The sequence below is a fragment of the Cyphomyrmex costatus genome, unplaced genomic scaffold, assembly GCF_001594065.2.
Source record: "Cyphomyrmex costatus isolate MS0001 unplaced genomic scaffold, Ccosl1.0 scaffold254, whole genome shotgun sequence".
Lineage (NCBI taxonomy): Eukaryota > Metazoa > Arthropoda > Insecta > Hymenoptera > Formicidae > Cyphomyrmex > Cyphomyrmex costatus.
In genome coordinates this window covers 257,594-274,828 of record NW_017276629.1, presented here as the reverse complement: position 1 = coordinate 274,828, position 17,235 = coordinate 257,594, and the positions used below count along the sequence as shown (strand labels likewise).

General features: G+C 34.0%; 2 protein-coding genes across 2 annotated transcripts; one reads left to right on the top strand and one right to left on the bottom strand.

Moving 5' to 3' along the window:
* The first annotated feature begins 694 nt into the window (after positions 1–694).
* On the top strand, positions 695–4,831 carry Cdc45 (cell division cycle protein 45). The gene is made up of 9 exons (XM_018540562.1): positions 695–826; positions 2,513–2,665; positions 2,735–2,944; positions 3,018–3,191; positions 3,270–3,502; positions 3,579–3,915; positions 3,988–4,382; positions 4,444–4,520; positions 4,599–4,831. Exons 1-9 carry the CDS (start codon positions 776–778, stop codon positions 4,661–4,663), a joined length of 1,695 nt encoding a protein of 564 aa, XP_018396064.1. The 5' UTR covers positions 695–775; the 3' UTR covers positions 4,664–4,831.
* Positions 4,832–5,344: 513 nt separating this feature from the next.
* On the bottom strand, positions 5,345–16,875 carry LOC108774457 (nucleoredoxin). The gene is made up of 7 exons (XM_018540566.1): positions 16,414–16,875; positions 7,447–7,716; positions 6,985–7,085; positions 6,665–6,860; positions 6,411–6,501; positions 6,123–6,262; positions 5,345–5,902 (listed from the first exon to the last, which is right to left on the bottom strand). The coding sequence occupies exons 1-7, from the start codon at positions 16,870–16,872 to the stop codon at positions 5,672–5,674; spliced, it is 1,488 nt and encodes a 495-aa protein (XP_018396068.1). The 5' UTR covers positions 16,873–16,875; the 3' UTR covers positions 5,345–5,671.
* Between the last annotated feature and the right edge of the window lie 360 nt (positions 16,876–17,235).

Here is a 17,235-nt window from a genome sequence, read left to right as displayed (position 1 = left end):
AATGCTTCGTTGACCAATCAGAAGAAAGAATTTTACAAATTGACCAATCAAAGAATGCTTCAAAGCATTTGCAGCGTGAAGTGGATCGCACCTGTAAACTCTTGGGGTAATATCCGGTAGATTCGCAAAATGTGTGCTTCAAATCTATCTACTGCTTGAACTGGGCCGGGATTCTCTAAACGTTTTATCGATGATTGTCACTATCGTTAACTAGCGACAGCCAATGGCAGGACAATCCTAAAAGAAAGCACGGCTCTCATTGGCTAGGGAATCCCGGCCCCGATTGGTTGCAGAGTCGTCGTACAACGGAAATCGGACGCAGTGTGAATCCAGCGATAGATCCGAAGTTACTCGATTCATCGAATTAAGAGACTCGAGTATCGATATAAGCAAAGCACTGTTTACAACAGTTTACAAATTCATGATGAAATTAACTATAAATGGTAGTATTAATTCCACCATGTTTGTAATTGTTATCGAGAAAACGTAGATTTATCTATCGCATGTGACTGTCACACTCGAGTAACAGCTGTTTTCCCTACCGGATCGAATCCTGGGGTCATGGCGCTATCGGAAGTAACCTCCTCTCACCGGTGCCGACACTATAGCACAGATATACTGTGACTGTAGACAGCAGTCGCGCGATCGTCGCGCGCAACGGGACGCCGTGTGATCCGACCGTTTGGATTTTTCGCGCTAAATCACCCGTTTTAAGATCCGCGCGCGAGACCGTCGTAAAATCTGCGATGTTTCGTCTGTCGTAGACGGTCGCAACATGTTCGTGACGAACCTGGAGAAAGATTTCTACGATGTCATACAAAGAAACGTGAGTCGACGTTGCGTTCTGCCTCACGGCGGTATATTGTGTGTCTATTGCGTATCTATAGGTTACTCTGCAACCTGCTTGCAACCTGGTGTCTCTTTTCTCGAGCTCTCTCGGATGCCATTTCGGCTCTTCTGGAACTGTTCCGATCACTCGCCAGGCTTTCTCATTCTTTCTTTCTATATAAATTATGCAGTTACATATAATTTCTTCTTTTCTTTGAATGATTAGACATGGGTCGCGTGAAAGTCTGATCATTTCTTTGCTTTTTTTTTGTATTAACAATAAACGTGTATTATCAATAAAGTTTATTAATAATGAACATAGCGTGTATTATCTCTCTCTTACAGGCTTTTCAACAAATAAGTCTTTAAATTAAATGTATACTTTAATTCATTATTGTATACATTATTCTTTCTTTCTTTTAGATGAGCAGAAAATCGTATCATACATGTCTGACTCTTATTTTCTATTAATAATAATTAAATCTAACGTAAATTATGTTTGTTATACACTTTGCAATAAATTATCTTTTTCTATACAAAATTTTATATATGTCTGATTTCTTTCTCTTTGTTATTAATGATAGAAACCTCTTAATAACAATATAATATATATACGCAATAATATAAACACAAACTATATATATATATATATATACATATATATTTGTTGTATGCTTTACAATAAATAATTCTTTGTTAAATTTATATTCTCTATAGCTAGATATAGTTCTAGTTTTCTTTTAGATAAGTAAAAAAACAGGGTTGGGTAAGTTAACATTTTTTTTTAACTAAGTTGAGTTAAAGTTAACAGCCTTGAAAATTTAACTTAGTTAAGATATAAGTTAATCCATAATGAAATTAATTGAATTAGAAGTTAATAAAAAATATAATTAAAAGTTAAAAATTAAATTTGATCCAAACAAACAACCCCCTTCGAAAAAAGAAAAATTTAACTGTTTTATAATATTTTGTATTTTTCCTTTCTTATAGCATATTCATATTGTTGGTTACTTTTGTTTACAATTAACAATTGAGCCCCTTAGTTGACAAGTGGCATAAGTTTGCCTTATAAACATAAGCCTTTTGTCACTTGGCGACTAAGGGGCTCAACTACAATATAAAAAACAAAATTACTGAATTATGTAGTCATCCCCTCACATTGTGTCTGAGGGCTAACTTCAAAAAAGTCAAATTAAAAGTTAATAGTTACCAATAAAATATTATATAATAAAATTAAGTTAAAAAATTAAAAATAGAAAATATAAATAAGTTAAGTTAAAATTAATTAACTTGTTAACTTAACGTTTAACTTAGCATTAGCCAACCCTGTTAAAAAAACCATATATGATTCTTTTATTTTTTTTATTAATAATGAATAATGAATATAATACTGTTTTTTTATATAACAAATAATTTTTTGTTAAATATTTGTATTTATATACTCTTATATAATAGTTATATTTTTGTTTAATAATTAAAGAATTATTTCATGTTTAATTTTTTGCTTTTCAATTATAATAAACAATGTAAATAGCTTACTATTATATGCTTTACAATAGATAATTCTCTGTTAAATTAATATTCATGTTTTTGAAGATTGGACAATATAAGATTATTCAAGTATTATTCAAATAATTCTGTATTATATAAAAATCTTTAATATTTTTTTTTTTTTTTTTTGCAGAGGTGTTTACTTCTAGTGAACTTTGATGTTGATGCGATCTGTGCCTGTAGAATACTGCAACAACTTTTCAAAAATGATCATATGATATATACTCTTGTACCTGTCCGAGGTATTCAGGATATGATAAATGCCTTTGATGAAAATTGTGAAGAGGTAGTAACACAAAGGATCATCTGTATTCATTATCATTGACAATAATAATCTATTTGAGAAAAATTTTAGATAAAGAATGTTGTTATGATAAACTGTGGTGGTACTCTAGATTTAGTGGAATTACTTCGACCAGACGAATCTGTTATATTCTTTATTCTCGATAGTCATAGACCTTATGATTTAACTAATATATATTCAGAAAGTCAAATATGTATTCTTGGTAAACCTGATGAAGACAATGAGATTCCAGAATATAATGATATATATCGAGATGATAGTGTATGTAACAAATTGTTTTATTTTGTCCTATTCTCTTTCTCTATTTTCTATAATTCTGTTTAATCATATACAGTCAGATGAAGAGGAAGAGATTGATAAATCAGATGATGAAACTGAAGGCAGGCAAAGTAAAAGGCGAAGGTTGAATGAAGAAGATATATTAAAACGAAGTGAACGAAGACAATGGGTTGAAAATAGAGAAACTATTCTTTTTAATTATTCACAATACAGTTACTATGGCAGATCAGTATGCATTATAATTTATGTTTTCGATAACAATAAGGAAATTCTATTTTGAAAACTTACATATTTTGTTTTATTAAAGAGCGCAATAGTGGTGTTTGAAATGGCTTGGAATATGTCGAAGGATAATTTAGATATGGCATGGTGGGCCATAGTTGGTTCCACAGAACAATCTATCCTTGGTAAGGTGGAGTCACGAATAATCGTTCTTGAGGAAGGTTCTCTTCAGGCACATATTTCAAGATTAACACATAGACAAGGTGTTGATATTGACAAGCAGCAGCAGAGTATTGTTAAAGTTACTTACGACAAAGAGTATCCTTTCATATAAATATTATTTTTTACTTAAATTTGAAGTATATTATATTAATTTCTTAATGATAACAAATAGTCTGCAATTAGCATTGTATCGTCACTGGACTGTTGAAGCCAGCTTGAAGTATTCAATGCCAACTGCGGTGTCGTTACGTTTATGGTCTATTAGAGGGGAACAACGTTTGAAGGAAGTTTTAGCTGAAATGGGATTACCTCTGGTGCAATCCAGACAGTTATTTCGTGCAATGGATCTTACTTTTAGACAAGAATTTAAGCAGATGGTTGAAAAATTAGCTGGCAAATATAATGTCAATAGCATCATTGGTACTAGTTTTACTCTCCAATATGGTTATCGTTTTAAATATTGTGCATCAGATATGGTATATGCTATGTTGGCTTTACTGGATTCGACGGTAAATCAGCAGTCATTAAGTATGGTATGTTATAATACCTTTTTAACTATATACATGATTATACTTTTACAGACAAAAGACAGACAACCGCAACGTTGTTTCTTAGACGCGCTGGACTGTTTAACACGTACAAAAAAGGATGTTTTAGAAAGTGGTATTGAAAGAGCAAAACTTATGCTGCATAATATCTTTAAAACTGCACAGAGTATATTAGAAGCTAAACAAGTAAAGAATTTTGGTTCCTTTTTATACGTTAATGTACCGGATGGGAATATAGATAATTATTTATTTGCACATTATCATCCTTTAATTATGTTGGCTCAATTTGTCCTCAAAGCATATGTAAATTCTTCAAGAAATAGACGCGCTTCCGAGTGGCCTCTTGTGGCCTCCGCGATATTTGACGCAGAAGAAGGATCGTGTCTTCTTGTTGGTATACCACCAGTTTGTGAAGATCAACCCAAAAGGTAATATTTAAAAGTATAAACAAAATGTGACATTTGTATTATTTAACCATGATTTTTACAGTTTATTTGGGAAAGCATTCGAGCAAACCGCAAAGAATAAAAATTGTTACATTGAGGCAGACTACTTTGATAGTACAAGTAAGTATGAAGTAGAATTTTATGAACTACATGAATCAGAATGAAATTTATTATATTGAACATGTTTCTTTTTTACAGTAATAAGACTGAAAATCGAGGAAAGATCCAAGTTTCTCGATGCTTTAGCAGCACTTCTTGCGTAATAATCATCACTGATGTATAATTATCGGAGACGGACAATATGACAACCACACTTTAATCAAATTTTTAACTAATAACGACTATTAAAACAACTCGAAGCACTTTATTGCTCATGACATGTGCCTTTTTAAAAAAAAAAAAACGCAAATTTATTGTACATTTTTTAACCAGCGACGGTAGTAGCTTTATAATTGTAAAATATTTAATATATATAAATTAGGACTGATATGTGAATTAGTAACACGTGAGTATAATGAGTGTTGTATAAAAAATGCTAGGATACAACAATTGATAAGTAAAAGAAAGATTCTAATAATATTTGCATTAATAATTTAAGAAACATGATACTTTTATAAAAAAGAACTTGACAGAGAAACTGAAAAAAACGCAGATATAAATAAAGTCGTTTGCTATATCGGACAATTGATATAATGCTCATCATTACCTACACATTAAAACTATATAAGATAAATATGTAGTTATACAAATAGTGTGTCAGATATTTAAATACCGACAATAATTGTTGCTCGTGTATAAGCTACATAACAACGAATAGGCTATCTTATAAATACAAGAACTTCCAGTACGCTTATCCGGTATTTATTTAGTAATTTATAATATATTAACGTATCCGTTTACGTCTACACTTAAAAATACAATTTGATCGATTTAGTTTTGACTGATATAATACATATTCTTTTATTTCATATATCACCGCGAAGAATAATATAAGAACAAGGCTGCGATCGAAAATTTTACCGGATGCGCCTGTATTTTATATCTTTGTTTAATAATCGGTTAACAAAGAAAAAATGATACAATGGTACACCTGGATAAAATTTCGGATTTCCGAACGCAGCCCAAGTACACCCTATATACGCGAATCTCTCTATACGTAAAGAACAATATCACAGAGACAGGAATAAAAAAGAAAGAGGACATTTTTTGTTTGAACAATTCTTATAAAATTTGTCAAGTACAAATTTTGTGATAATTAACGTTTTATGATTTTAGGCCGGCATACGTTCGTTTGTTTTTGATGTTTTATGTACTGCCGCTATTTTATTTATCGGCATTTTGTTATTGAGAAATCCATCGACGAACTGTTGTACAGAGTCCACAGTAATCTCGGCACCGTATTCCATTACGACATACAACCCTCGCGGAATATCGATAGCGGTTAAAAGAGGTACTGCATCATCTAAACCAATGAATTCACGAAGAATATCCGATGTTTCACACTGTAAAAAAATCATACATTAAATATGATTAATTTAAAAATATTTTACATTTATAAGAAATATTTCCAGTTTTAATATATTTACATTTTATAGTTATAAAACTTTTTTATTCTCATAAATATTCGAAGCTTACAAAAATTATATTAATTAATTATAATATCTATTTAATTTATAAGTCATATCTTATATGTATAGGTACTCTGTATGTATGTATACTTACGTCCAAAGCTATGTAAAACTGCAAAGAATCGTCATCAGGATCATCGTAATTTGGATCGTAATCAGGTTGATCCCTTCTATATGCTTGTGCAGCTGGTAGTAGTACGCTTTCTCCAAATTGAATCTCACAATCTTCACCCTCTGTAAAACAGAAAACCATTAAATAACTTGGGTCTCAATATATATTTTTCTGATTTTTCTTACTTTATTCTAATTTTTATATATAAAAATATATATATATTATATATATAATACACATATATGTTTACATATTTTATTTATATCTTACCAACAAATAAGATAATAGCTGGAGCATCATGTAATGACGTAGCATACTTTTCTGTTAAAATATTCACTAGTCTACTGCTCCAAGGAAAATTCTGAAAAAATTTAGATATAGTTTTCATAACATTAACAAAATTAATTATTTTGCAATAATAAACCTTAAAATGTTTCATAGACACTTGTAATTTAACTTAGTTTATTCTTATTTTTTTACTATCTCTTAATTAATTTTTTAATTTTTTTTTTTCAAATTATTACCAGTCCCTCTGGATCCTCAATTAACTCGGCGCGCCCATCCAGAGTAATTATATTATCACGAGGATCTAGAATGACTAGAGTGGGTATTGCTTGAACGTCAAAAGCTCTTGCCAATTTTCGACGTCTTTCTTCTTGATTAAAAGGTATCCTCAACCAAGGCATTGTTTCTGTGTACACATTGTAGGAATCCTCGCTCCTAGAATAAAAGCATATCGTTGAAGAAATTCTTTACAAAAAAAAGTATGCGATGAAAAATGGAAGAAACAAAAATATCTCGGAATGAAATGCAACGATTTAAAGAGTGTATAATGAAAGCCTACCTATCCGAACTCACGAAAATTACTTCAAAATCATGGCCTCTTTCTTGAATTCGTTGGTACGTATCCACGAGTTGTGGAGTGAATGCTTTACATGGCGGACACTATGTAATTAAAAAAAAACCATTGTATTAATGATAACATGATTCAAATACGTAATGTAAGTATTTATAATCAGGAATACATATAATCAAATATTCTCTCTCTCAAATAATATATTATATTCAGATTAAATGAAAAACATCTTAGAAAAAATTTTGCATTTTTCTGTAAAGAGAATACAAAATTATTCGAATAGTCAAACTAATTAAAAAATTAGCATTCGGTTTTATAAGAAGTAGTCAATTATATAAACAGTTAACTTCGGATAATATTTCTCTTGAAACGAATATATATGTTTTCAACTAAAATTGTCGCAGGAAGCGATGGAACATTTCTAACATTCACTTGGGTATCGTTGCTCACCCAATGTGCACTGAAGTAAATCCCCTTGAAACAGTGGCGAAGTTCCTCGTGCAACATAGGCTCATTACTATCGCGTGCGCCGCACGAAAGAAGAGGACCATCCTCGAGAGCAGCTTTCGGATGTGGGGGTCTCCAAGGGAATTCCACGCCGGTAGGATCGGCGATAGTTCGCTCGACTCCTCCTCTTGTCACAACAGACCCATTGGATGCTTCCAGTAAAATCAACGTCGGTACGCCCGCCTTTATCCGATACCTTCGAGTCAATCTGGTCTGAAATAAATTAATACAAATTATATACGAATAACAGTCGGATATGGTAATGATAAAACATTAATTGCAAAACTAAAATTTCTCAGAAGGCCTGATTGTACTCTCTATAATATAATTATCATGTAAAGTAAAATCATGCAAAATCGCAAGACAAACCGGAATTGTAAAAAGTATTAAAAAAATATACGGAAATTTTGTTTCTCTTTCAAATAATACTTTTACGTTCAGCGTGACTTGTCAGACGTTTAATTACATATAATGTTTCCTTTTCATTTCGTGCCGTCAAAAATCACGCATATCGCACGTAATATCTGATATTATTCAATGCAACCAGTGCGTGTGCGTATATGCAGGTACAATTAACATGCTGCAGGAAGGAAGAAAATAATGGTCTCACTCAATAAACACCAATAAACAAGATGCGCTAAAAGCTTATTTCTCCAGAGACATTCTGTAGCAATAATCGCGAACAGCTGCAGTCAGAATTACATTAACGATGCAAGCGATATTACCGTACGGATGATATTACTCGAGGAGTAATAATGGTAATGGAATAAGAGTAAATGGAATAAAGCTGCATAGAAAGAAGGCAATTACTGACGAAAATGTATCGGTTTATCGTATCGTATCATTTCTCTCAGTAATTCGCTAAATAACAAATTTTCCATTATCCTTTTTTCATTGTTATATCTGCAGTGGTAATATTTTACGACAATATAATACGTTCGCAATCTCCTAGCAGCGTATATGACATATATTTTATAAATATGGATAAATAATCAATTTTTCGTGTTTAATACATGGATAGAAATAACGGATTATATTAACAAATTTGCTTTATGCGATTCTGTCGATTGGATTAATCTTTAATTAAGTTAATCGGAGCTTGCTTAATGCATGAATTTGTCTGGAATATATTCGGTATTGTGTGAAACATATACATGTTTCCAATTTAAAACGTTCGCGATTAATTGGCTGTTAATTTTTTTTTATTTCGTTTTGTTGAATAATAAAAATTTTCTTCTAGCAGCGTGTTAAAATAATATAAATATTATTATTAAATTAATTAATTAAGTTAATCGGAGTTAGATTAAAATTATTCGAAGATATTTATCTTATATAAGTGCCTCGATTAATATCTTCGAAGTTACTTGCTTTTACTCTCGTGTTATCTCCCATGTCAATGTCTTCAGTTAAAAGAAAATCTTTTATCGATTTATATCGCACCCTCGCAAGAAAAGTGACATAAGTTGAAATTTTTCGAATTTCGTATTACGTGCAGATATTGTATTCCAAATATATATATAAGCTTTCGATATCAGGAAAAGTGATATAAATTGAATTCAAAAATACTTCTATTAAAGAAAAATAAGAAACATTCTAACAAATAAAAATAAAAATAGTTTTTAGAAGCACATCATAAGAAAATTATAATATTTATTTCTATAGAGAACTTAAAACAAGTAATTTGCAATTATATTTAAGTTATATAATTTAATGCTTAATATTGTCGTTAAAAATATTTATTTTTTAAGTACGCAATTTTCTTTCCTCTCTCTTGGACAATTTTATATTTTTTATTTATATCACGGGAATATTTTACTTTTTTCTAGTTTATCGTAAGAAATAGAATGTATCATATAATAATTTTATTGTATTTTTTATATCAAGGTGTGTGTTGTGCGTGCGTTTTTAAAAAATTTTATTATTATATATTTATTAAATAACATTATTTAATACAAATACGTGTATTTTTCAGAGTGAAACATAACATCTCAGGCTACGTGTATCCTCAGTTTCTTCGCTGATAAAACTCACTGAGGCAGCTTCTCGTCATAACCGTCGATCAGGTGTCATAATTCAAGCGAGAGGAGAATCCGCGCGCGCGCTTCGTACGCGGAGTCTAAACCTTCCAATCTATCCCCCGAAACTGCATTAAGTTGGCCGACCCTCTTCTGGAACATTCGGAGCCCTTCGTCTCCGATATCTCGAGGGAGGATCGGTCGGGATTTCTCGTATCACGCGGGATGCTCCGTTACGGGTTACGGCCGCACATAAAGGGGTGGAAGGAAGGGAGCCTGAAGAGGGTGAGATAGAAGAGGCGTAAGGCGAGAGAGAAGGGCCTTGTAGCGAACACGATGGATTGCGCTTACGTTATCGCAAGTATAATATTTTTGCTGAGAGAGAGAGAGAGAGAGAGAGAGAGAGAAAAAAAGGAGAGGGGAGAAGGATGCGGAAGGGAAGCAGGGAGCTGCGCAGAGGCACGTCCCTTCATATATTTCCCGCTCCCGCGTCACGTGGTGGTGCTTTCGCGCCATCGCCCTCGCTCGGAGCCTCTCGAGCGGTCGATAACGCGTGCGTCCTCCCGTTGCCCGCGTTGCTACCGCTCTCGGCGAATGCTGCTATCGTTATTTTCCTCGTTCAACTCTATGTACACTGAGCACCGTCGTAAACGCCCGTCCGTTATTAGACGAACCCTCGCCGCCTGTCTCAGTGCTCGACGACGAAACCGGTATCGCTCGAGATCCAGATTGAAATTACTCAGAACGTGCGAAACTTTTTATGGAATTAAAGTCCGATATTAGCCCCTTCGTTTCATTTGGTATAATTTATTTGACGTGAAACGTTCCTGATTATTCCTTTATATTCGACATCTTTAAAACTTCCCAACGTAAGAAAATTGCCTTCCACGAAGGCACTTCTTAATTCACGAATATGCGCGCATTCTGAAGTATAGTATATATACGAAATTAGGATCTTAACACGTGAATTCGTTTACATATTGGAGCATTTTCGATCGCATATCGTCTTACATGACTATTGGATATTCAGAATTAACAATCAGTTTTTGAAATAATCATATACGTATAATGAAAATAATATTATATATAAAATAATATACACAATTATTATTACCAATTATTTATTATGATGTTAAATTGTTATCGAATAAACAATCAAATTTGTAGATACGAAGCACGCGCTAGAAATATGCTCCGATGTGATCAAATTCACACGTATCATTACGACCCCGTAAATTACGATCTCTGTGCATACATTGTATACATCTAATACAACGGACAAGCAAGCATTTGTGACGTCCAGTACATTCCCTGTACTATCGCGACATTGCGCTCTATGTATCTTCGTGTCTGTCTCGTGTTTTCTCTCGTTCGTAGAGCTTTTTCCTCTTATACATTACCGACGAAAGCACCCTGGTCGCCAGTGGAAGCGAGCAACCAGGCTAAAAAAGAACCGAGGGAGGACGAGAGAAAAAAAAAAGGCGCGCGAGACAGAGATCACTTTTGACTGGTTCGCACGCGTTCAATCGCCTCCCAACCCCCCTTTATGTATACAGAGACCGCAGTCTAGTCTAGCACGCCTCTGCCGTGCGCGTTCAACTGCAGCCGTCGCGCGACGACGACAACCGCATATATGCTCTCCCTTCGAACTCCCTCTTGGTTATCCAAGGGCGCTGTTCATATAAGCAATGTCCGTAGATAAGCGAATGTCGCGTGTAGGTAGCTCGTTATGGTCGGCGTGGGATTTGCCGCTTTTTACAGGTCGGTGCGACAAACGAGATCCTCCCCCTCCCACTGCGCGCGGAGCGATAATAAATCTGAGATGTTTAACAAAAAGAGAAAGAGGAAAGGGAAATTTATATCCTGGTAGTTGTTATCGATAAACGAGTCACTCTCGGAACGAACAGCGACCGAGTAGTCGCGACACGTCGGAAGCGTGATTTCGCGTGACGTTCCTAATCGGCGCGATATGTTAAGTACTTGTTGAAATTATCTGCCGAGAGATCTTCATCTACACCCGTCATGTTTCGGGTAGATTTTCTCCTTCCAGTCCTCGGTTGAGTACTTCGTTCGTACAGGACAGATTCGGTCGCACTAATCGGAGTAATTTATACAAATTGGAGTCCCTTTGATTGCCTCTTCGATGGATGGAAGAAAGAAAATTGCCTTAAATTCCTTCGTTGCTTCATTACGAGGCTATTAATAATCCATGAAGAGAATTCGATTATAAAGAAGGAAACGGCCGCCGTATAAAAAGCACGACGACGCGTTGTTCAAAGTTCCTCTCGTTGCGAGATTTATTTTTCCCCTGCAAATATACGGGACGGCTTTTCGTGCGAGCAACCTGTGCATTCACCATTTTTCCTTTGATCTCAGACTAACAGGCCATGAACAATTCATAGACATGCACCGTGGTTGCAAAAAATACAAAACCGAATCCAAAAGAAAACCGCGACATGGAGTAGCGATAAGATTTTGCTTATTTACGTTGCAGAATCAGTATTTTTTTACACTTGTTTTTTAATATTAATTAAAGCTATTCGAAACAGTAATTAATTGTCAAGACTAATAAAATAATTAACAAATAGAAGCAGTGTTGTGCTATATATACATATAGCAATGTGTTATTATATATTCATAAATTTTTATTATGATATTAATAAACTTGTGTTTAGATTAGATGCTCCTTGAAAATATTAACGACATAACAATTTTGAGAGTATTATATTTATTATGAAATATTATATATATGTATATTAATCCTTTCTTGTTTGTTTTGTTTAAGCTATTCAATAATACAGATATTTATTAAGAATACAATCAATCCTCAGGAATATATGGTATAATTATGTCATATTGATAATTAACAATTGTGCACGGTACTAAATGAAAGATTAATCGCGTACATGGGTAATGGAAGATTAATCCATCATGCGCCAAAATGGAATGATAGATGTAGGGAAATGAACCGGAAACGAGGGAGAAATAGGAAGAAATGGAGTGAGAACAAGAGAAAGAGAGAGAACTAACCGTCAGTTAATCTACATATATGGTAACTTAATTAGCAAATTTCGAATAATTAGTAGAAACAGTCTAATATATATCTCTCCGACCGCATTATATTTTTGAATTAGCATTTCGGCGGGTCGCTTTGTTGACTATATCGTGAATAAACAATTACATTATGTTATATTGACGCATGTACATCTGTCAAGTTGGATATCATCCAGATCTAATACACTCAGATATTTTAAACAGAGAGTTTACAAGATGTTTATAAAAAGATTGCCCGCGCACAGAATTCCAGATAAACTATGATTTTTTGTTGTGGGTTTCTTTTTCTTATGGAGATGGATTTTACAGTAAAGATTTAATTAACTCTTTCTTTACAAAAAAAATTGACAAATACCTCAATAATTAACGTACAATATTACAAAGTTAATTCATTCAGAATTAAACGAAGTATATAAAATTTGCAATTATTTTGCTTCTTCTTAATATATTTTGACGTTGCAGTCCCATAAATATAGATCAAATTACGAATTATTAACCGTAACATTATTTCAAATCAAAAACTGATTTCTCTGATTAAAATTCAAAACGCAATTATATGAAAAGAAAGCAAGCGGGGAGTTGAATGGATTTGAAATTCCATAGCTCTCGCTTGGTTTTTTGGACATTTCGGGAAAATGCACGCTTCATCTTTTATGAATAATCTCATATGCACGAGTCCGCGCGAATGAAAAAAACAACATACACTATGCACAAACTCATCTCCGTCCTTCCATTTCTTCATCTTGCGAGTTCCGATTCTTTTCATTATCGCATGGAACGAAAAGGAACACTATTTGAGGAAGATATGGGTCGACCATCCATCCGGAATAGAAGGCTCCCCAGTCGTCAGTTCTATATCCTTTTTTTTCACATGGAGTGACTTTCTCGTTAGTGTTGCTCGCAAATAAAGATACGCGTTTTCTTATACGAGACGATTTAAAAATGCCGAGCTACAAGCAACCTTGCTGATTGAAACATCGAAGTAAAGATGGATCGCCTATAAGCCTTAGATTGTACAGTCGAGTCTATTCTCGAGTCTATTTTGTCCGATAATGTTTCACCAAACTGCAGCGCTTTAAAGACAAAAATATTACAAAAGATATCAATTTTAAATTTTATGTAATTTAAGAACAAAATGTTAAAAAAAATTTAAATGCAGATTTTTTCACCGAGATATTTAATTTTTCATAAAATTATTAGTGTCAAAATATTTATGAATATTACTTTATAAATATAAATCTAAAAATAATTTTGTTGAACCATTAAAAATAATTATGTAGAAAATACAAGCATGATGAAAACAATGCTGGAAAAACTTTTGATATTCGAGTAAGCAGTTTGAGGGTCCAGTTCTTAATTATATTTTAATAGATCAACAAAATTTATTTTCAAATATATATCTAGCTAAATTTTTCTATACCCATACTTCAGCAAAACTGTTTTTTTCCGAGTTATTTTGAATGAATATGACAGTTTCAACTGTTATCGTATTTGAATTAAATTTAAAACTTTATAATACTTTTCATACAAAATAGATCATTCTTTCTGAATAACAGTGATCTGTAATTTTCTTAAATCGTAATCTTCAATCCTGTTTCTTCTGTTCAACAAAACTATCGCAAAGCATTCGTGATTACGACGAGACGCTCTCAAAAGTGATTTAAGCATGAAATTAATGAGCGGAAACCAATCGCGATGATACTTCATGTTGATTACAATTCGTTACGGTCTCCTCGCAATTGAGATTGATTAAATGTATATATCTCTATTATAAATATCAACGAGCTTAAAATACCTCAGCTGAATAAAATACAAAGTGCTCCAGCGTTTCTTTAATAACGTTTGAACATTTCAAACATTGTTCACGTTTAATTGGAAGAGATATAATCCGTGTATATTGCTATTATAAAGCTCAAACGGAAAGTTTTGATAAAAATAAAATCCATATAAAAGCTAGCTATGAGATAAATCTCGTCTTAAAAACCGTATTAAAGCACAAAAATACGAATGCTTGATTCATTGCGACCCATTACAACCTAGAGAAAATCTTCATGAAAAAAAACCATATTTAATTTCACAAAAATCTTATTATAAAGTTACGCTTTCTACGCGCCGACTATTGTCAAGTAATCCGTACTCTCTAATTTTTCGAGTGCCCCTCGGGCGAAGAGAAATCCGAAATACGATGCATTAGCGGATAGCACGCAACAACAAGACACTTTGCTACACCTGAAGCATCACTCTTTCTCCCCAAGTCATTCACACGCGAACCTTTTCTTGCAAGTTGCACTTTCGCAATTTTCTTTGTCGTAGTACTGTGCTTTTGTACCTCCGCGTCGTATCAACGATAATGCATATCAGGTAATGGTAAAAAGATTGCACACGGGTGAGTTCTCGAAGGAAACGAACATGCATGAAAAACTGACTTTCCTCCCTCAACCTGGCGTGTCCGCGCAAATAACATTCTTAAGACCTTAAATAGCGCGGCTGGGTTCAAAAGGGTTAAAATGCCTATGGCTGAAATGAAAAACGGAGGTTGTTGTGTGTTGTCGCCCCCAGCCGGAATGAAATCCCATGCGTGCGGGAATACAATTCCCAAAATCTCCGCCTAAAGCGATGTTTACAATATGAACGCGTTCTAAAATTCTCTCTCTCACTCTGCTCGACTAACGTAATTAAAAAGCTTTTTAATTGTACATTTTTGTTATCTTTGATCTCCTCGTACGTACACATCCCATAGTCGCATATCGCAAAACTGAATAAAATCTTTTTTTATTTAACTTTGAAGATTGTCTTGTATAAATTATTATAAATATTGAAAATGTAAAAAGAAACGAATGACGAAACTTTAAACTTTAATTTTTATTTTAGTGATACTCTGATCCAACATTTATTTTCCAAGATATATATTTGCATGGAAAGAACGGTTTTGCAAAAATTTATAAAAATTTAGCATAGATTTGTAGATAGATAATTTTGTCAGATCACACACACATCAAAATAATTACGTAGCTACGACTTAAACTGGTTGCTAAAATGTCGAAATTTTTTTAAAGCATCGTTTATCTTTACTATATTTGAACGTATAACATTATTATTTTAATACTCTAACAAAATTATTCTTAGATTTATTTCTAGCTAAATTAGATACTTTTGCAAAATTGTTCTTTCTATTCAATAGTGACAAATAAACGTTTACGACAAATAATGAGCAGATCCATGAAATTTTCATAAAAAAGATATTCTCTTCAAATACTTGATCTTTTCTGAGATTGAATAATTTGAATTATTTGTCTTTCAAATTTACATTTTTTGGGTCTTTCAAACCTAATTAATATACGATTATTCCAAATCTGATTATAGTAAAAATATTAATGAAGAAATAAAACCATTACTATTTATTTCTGTTTATAGCAAGTACTATTCTTTATGCAATTTTTAATACCTGAACAATCGTTGCAGATTGCGAATCAATGAAACAGTTCAATCTTTACGAATCCATTCTACTTTATATATTCATTTTAACTGTTATACATAAATCTATCCGACCAAGGTCGGCAACATCACTAGTTTTTCTTATTTCGAGAAAAAGGCGGCATGTTATAAAAGACTTCAAAGCTTCTTTCAAACTAAATACTACAATTGTCGTACGTCTATATATTTCAAATATAAAAAATGGTCAATAGAAAAATGTCAATAGTACAAATATTATAACCATGCAAAATATCTCATAAACAGAAAACTCACGTAGGTCTAAAAAAAAAAAAAGAAGAATAGAAATAGAGAAAGCATGAAGAAATACAAACGATTTTGCCGACCATGCCGAAAAGGAGGTCCTTACTTTTCTCTCGTAGTCTCGATTCGGCACGGCGAGCCAAGGTAAATCGGCTACGTGAGCGCGAAAGCTCTCGTCAAAGTCGAGCACCTCGGTTACGTTACTCCAGAGAACCACGTGCACCACCTCGAGTTTCTTCTTCTTCTCGCCGCCGCCACCACCGCCTCCGCCGTTGACACTCGCGTAAAGCTCGACCAGCTGACGGGTGAAGTCGTCGCAGGTCGCACCAGGATTCACGAAACTGAAGTACATGCCGATGATCTCGCAGGCTGGTCGGCCGTCCTCGTGAACGAGAGTGACGGCTGCCGAGTCGATTGACTTCCTCGAGTCGTTAACGTAATTGCAACGTGCGAGGTGCTTGCCAAACAGCCGGTGTTGCCAGCATAGTGGCTTGCCGGCCGTTGACGGGGCCTTCCTGCCGGTATTCGCTGCGGATACCTGTTCGTTGACGCACCGTTCAGCCATCGCTCTGCGACGCGACTGACCTGGCCTGAGTCTAAAGAGTCTGAAGACTGAACTGAACCGGGCGCCTTGTCGACGCGCGCCGACGAGGAGCCCTTCGACAGAGGAGGGGTTGGACGCTGCCAGACCAGACACTGCACCGCCGCCGCGCCGTAATGCAACACCACGTGTTACCGCAGCCAACGACAGTGGCGGAAAGGCAGACGCAGACAGACAAACTGAATTACTGAAACTGAATTCGTATTTCGTATCTTGCTGACATGCATGCGATGATACTGTATGAAACTGAGCGCATCCGAAACGCGCATCTAAAATCGGTCTTCCAGCACGTACGTTTAGGCAATATTTTCAGTTATGAACGTGTCT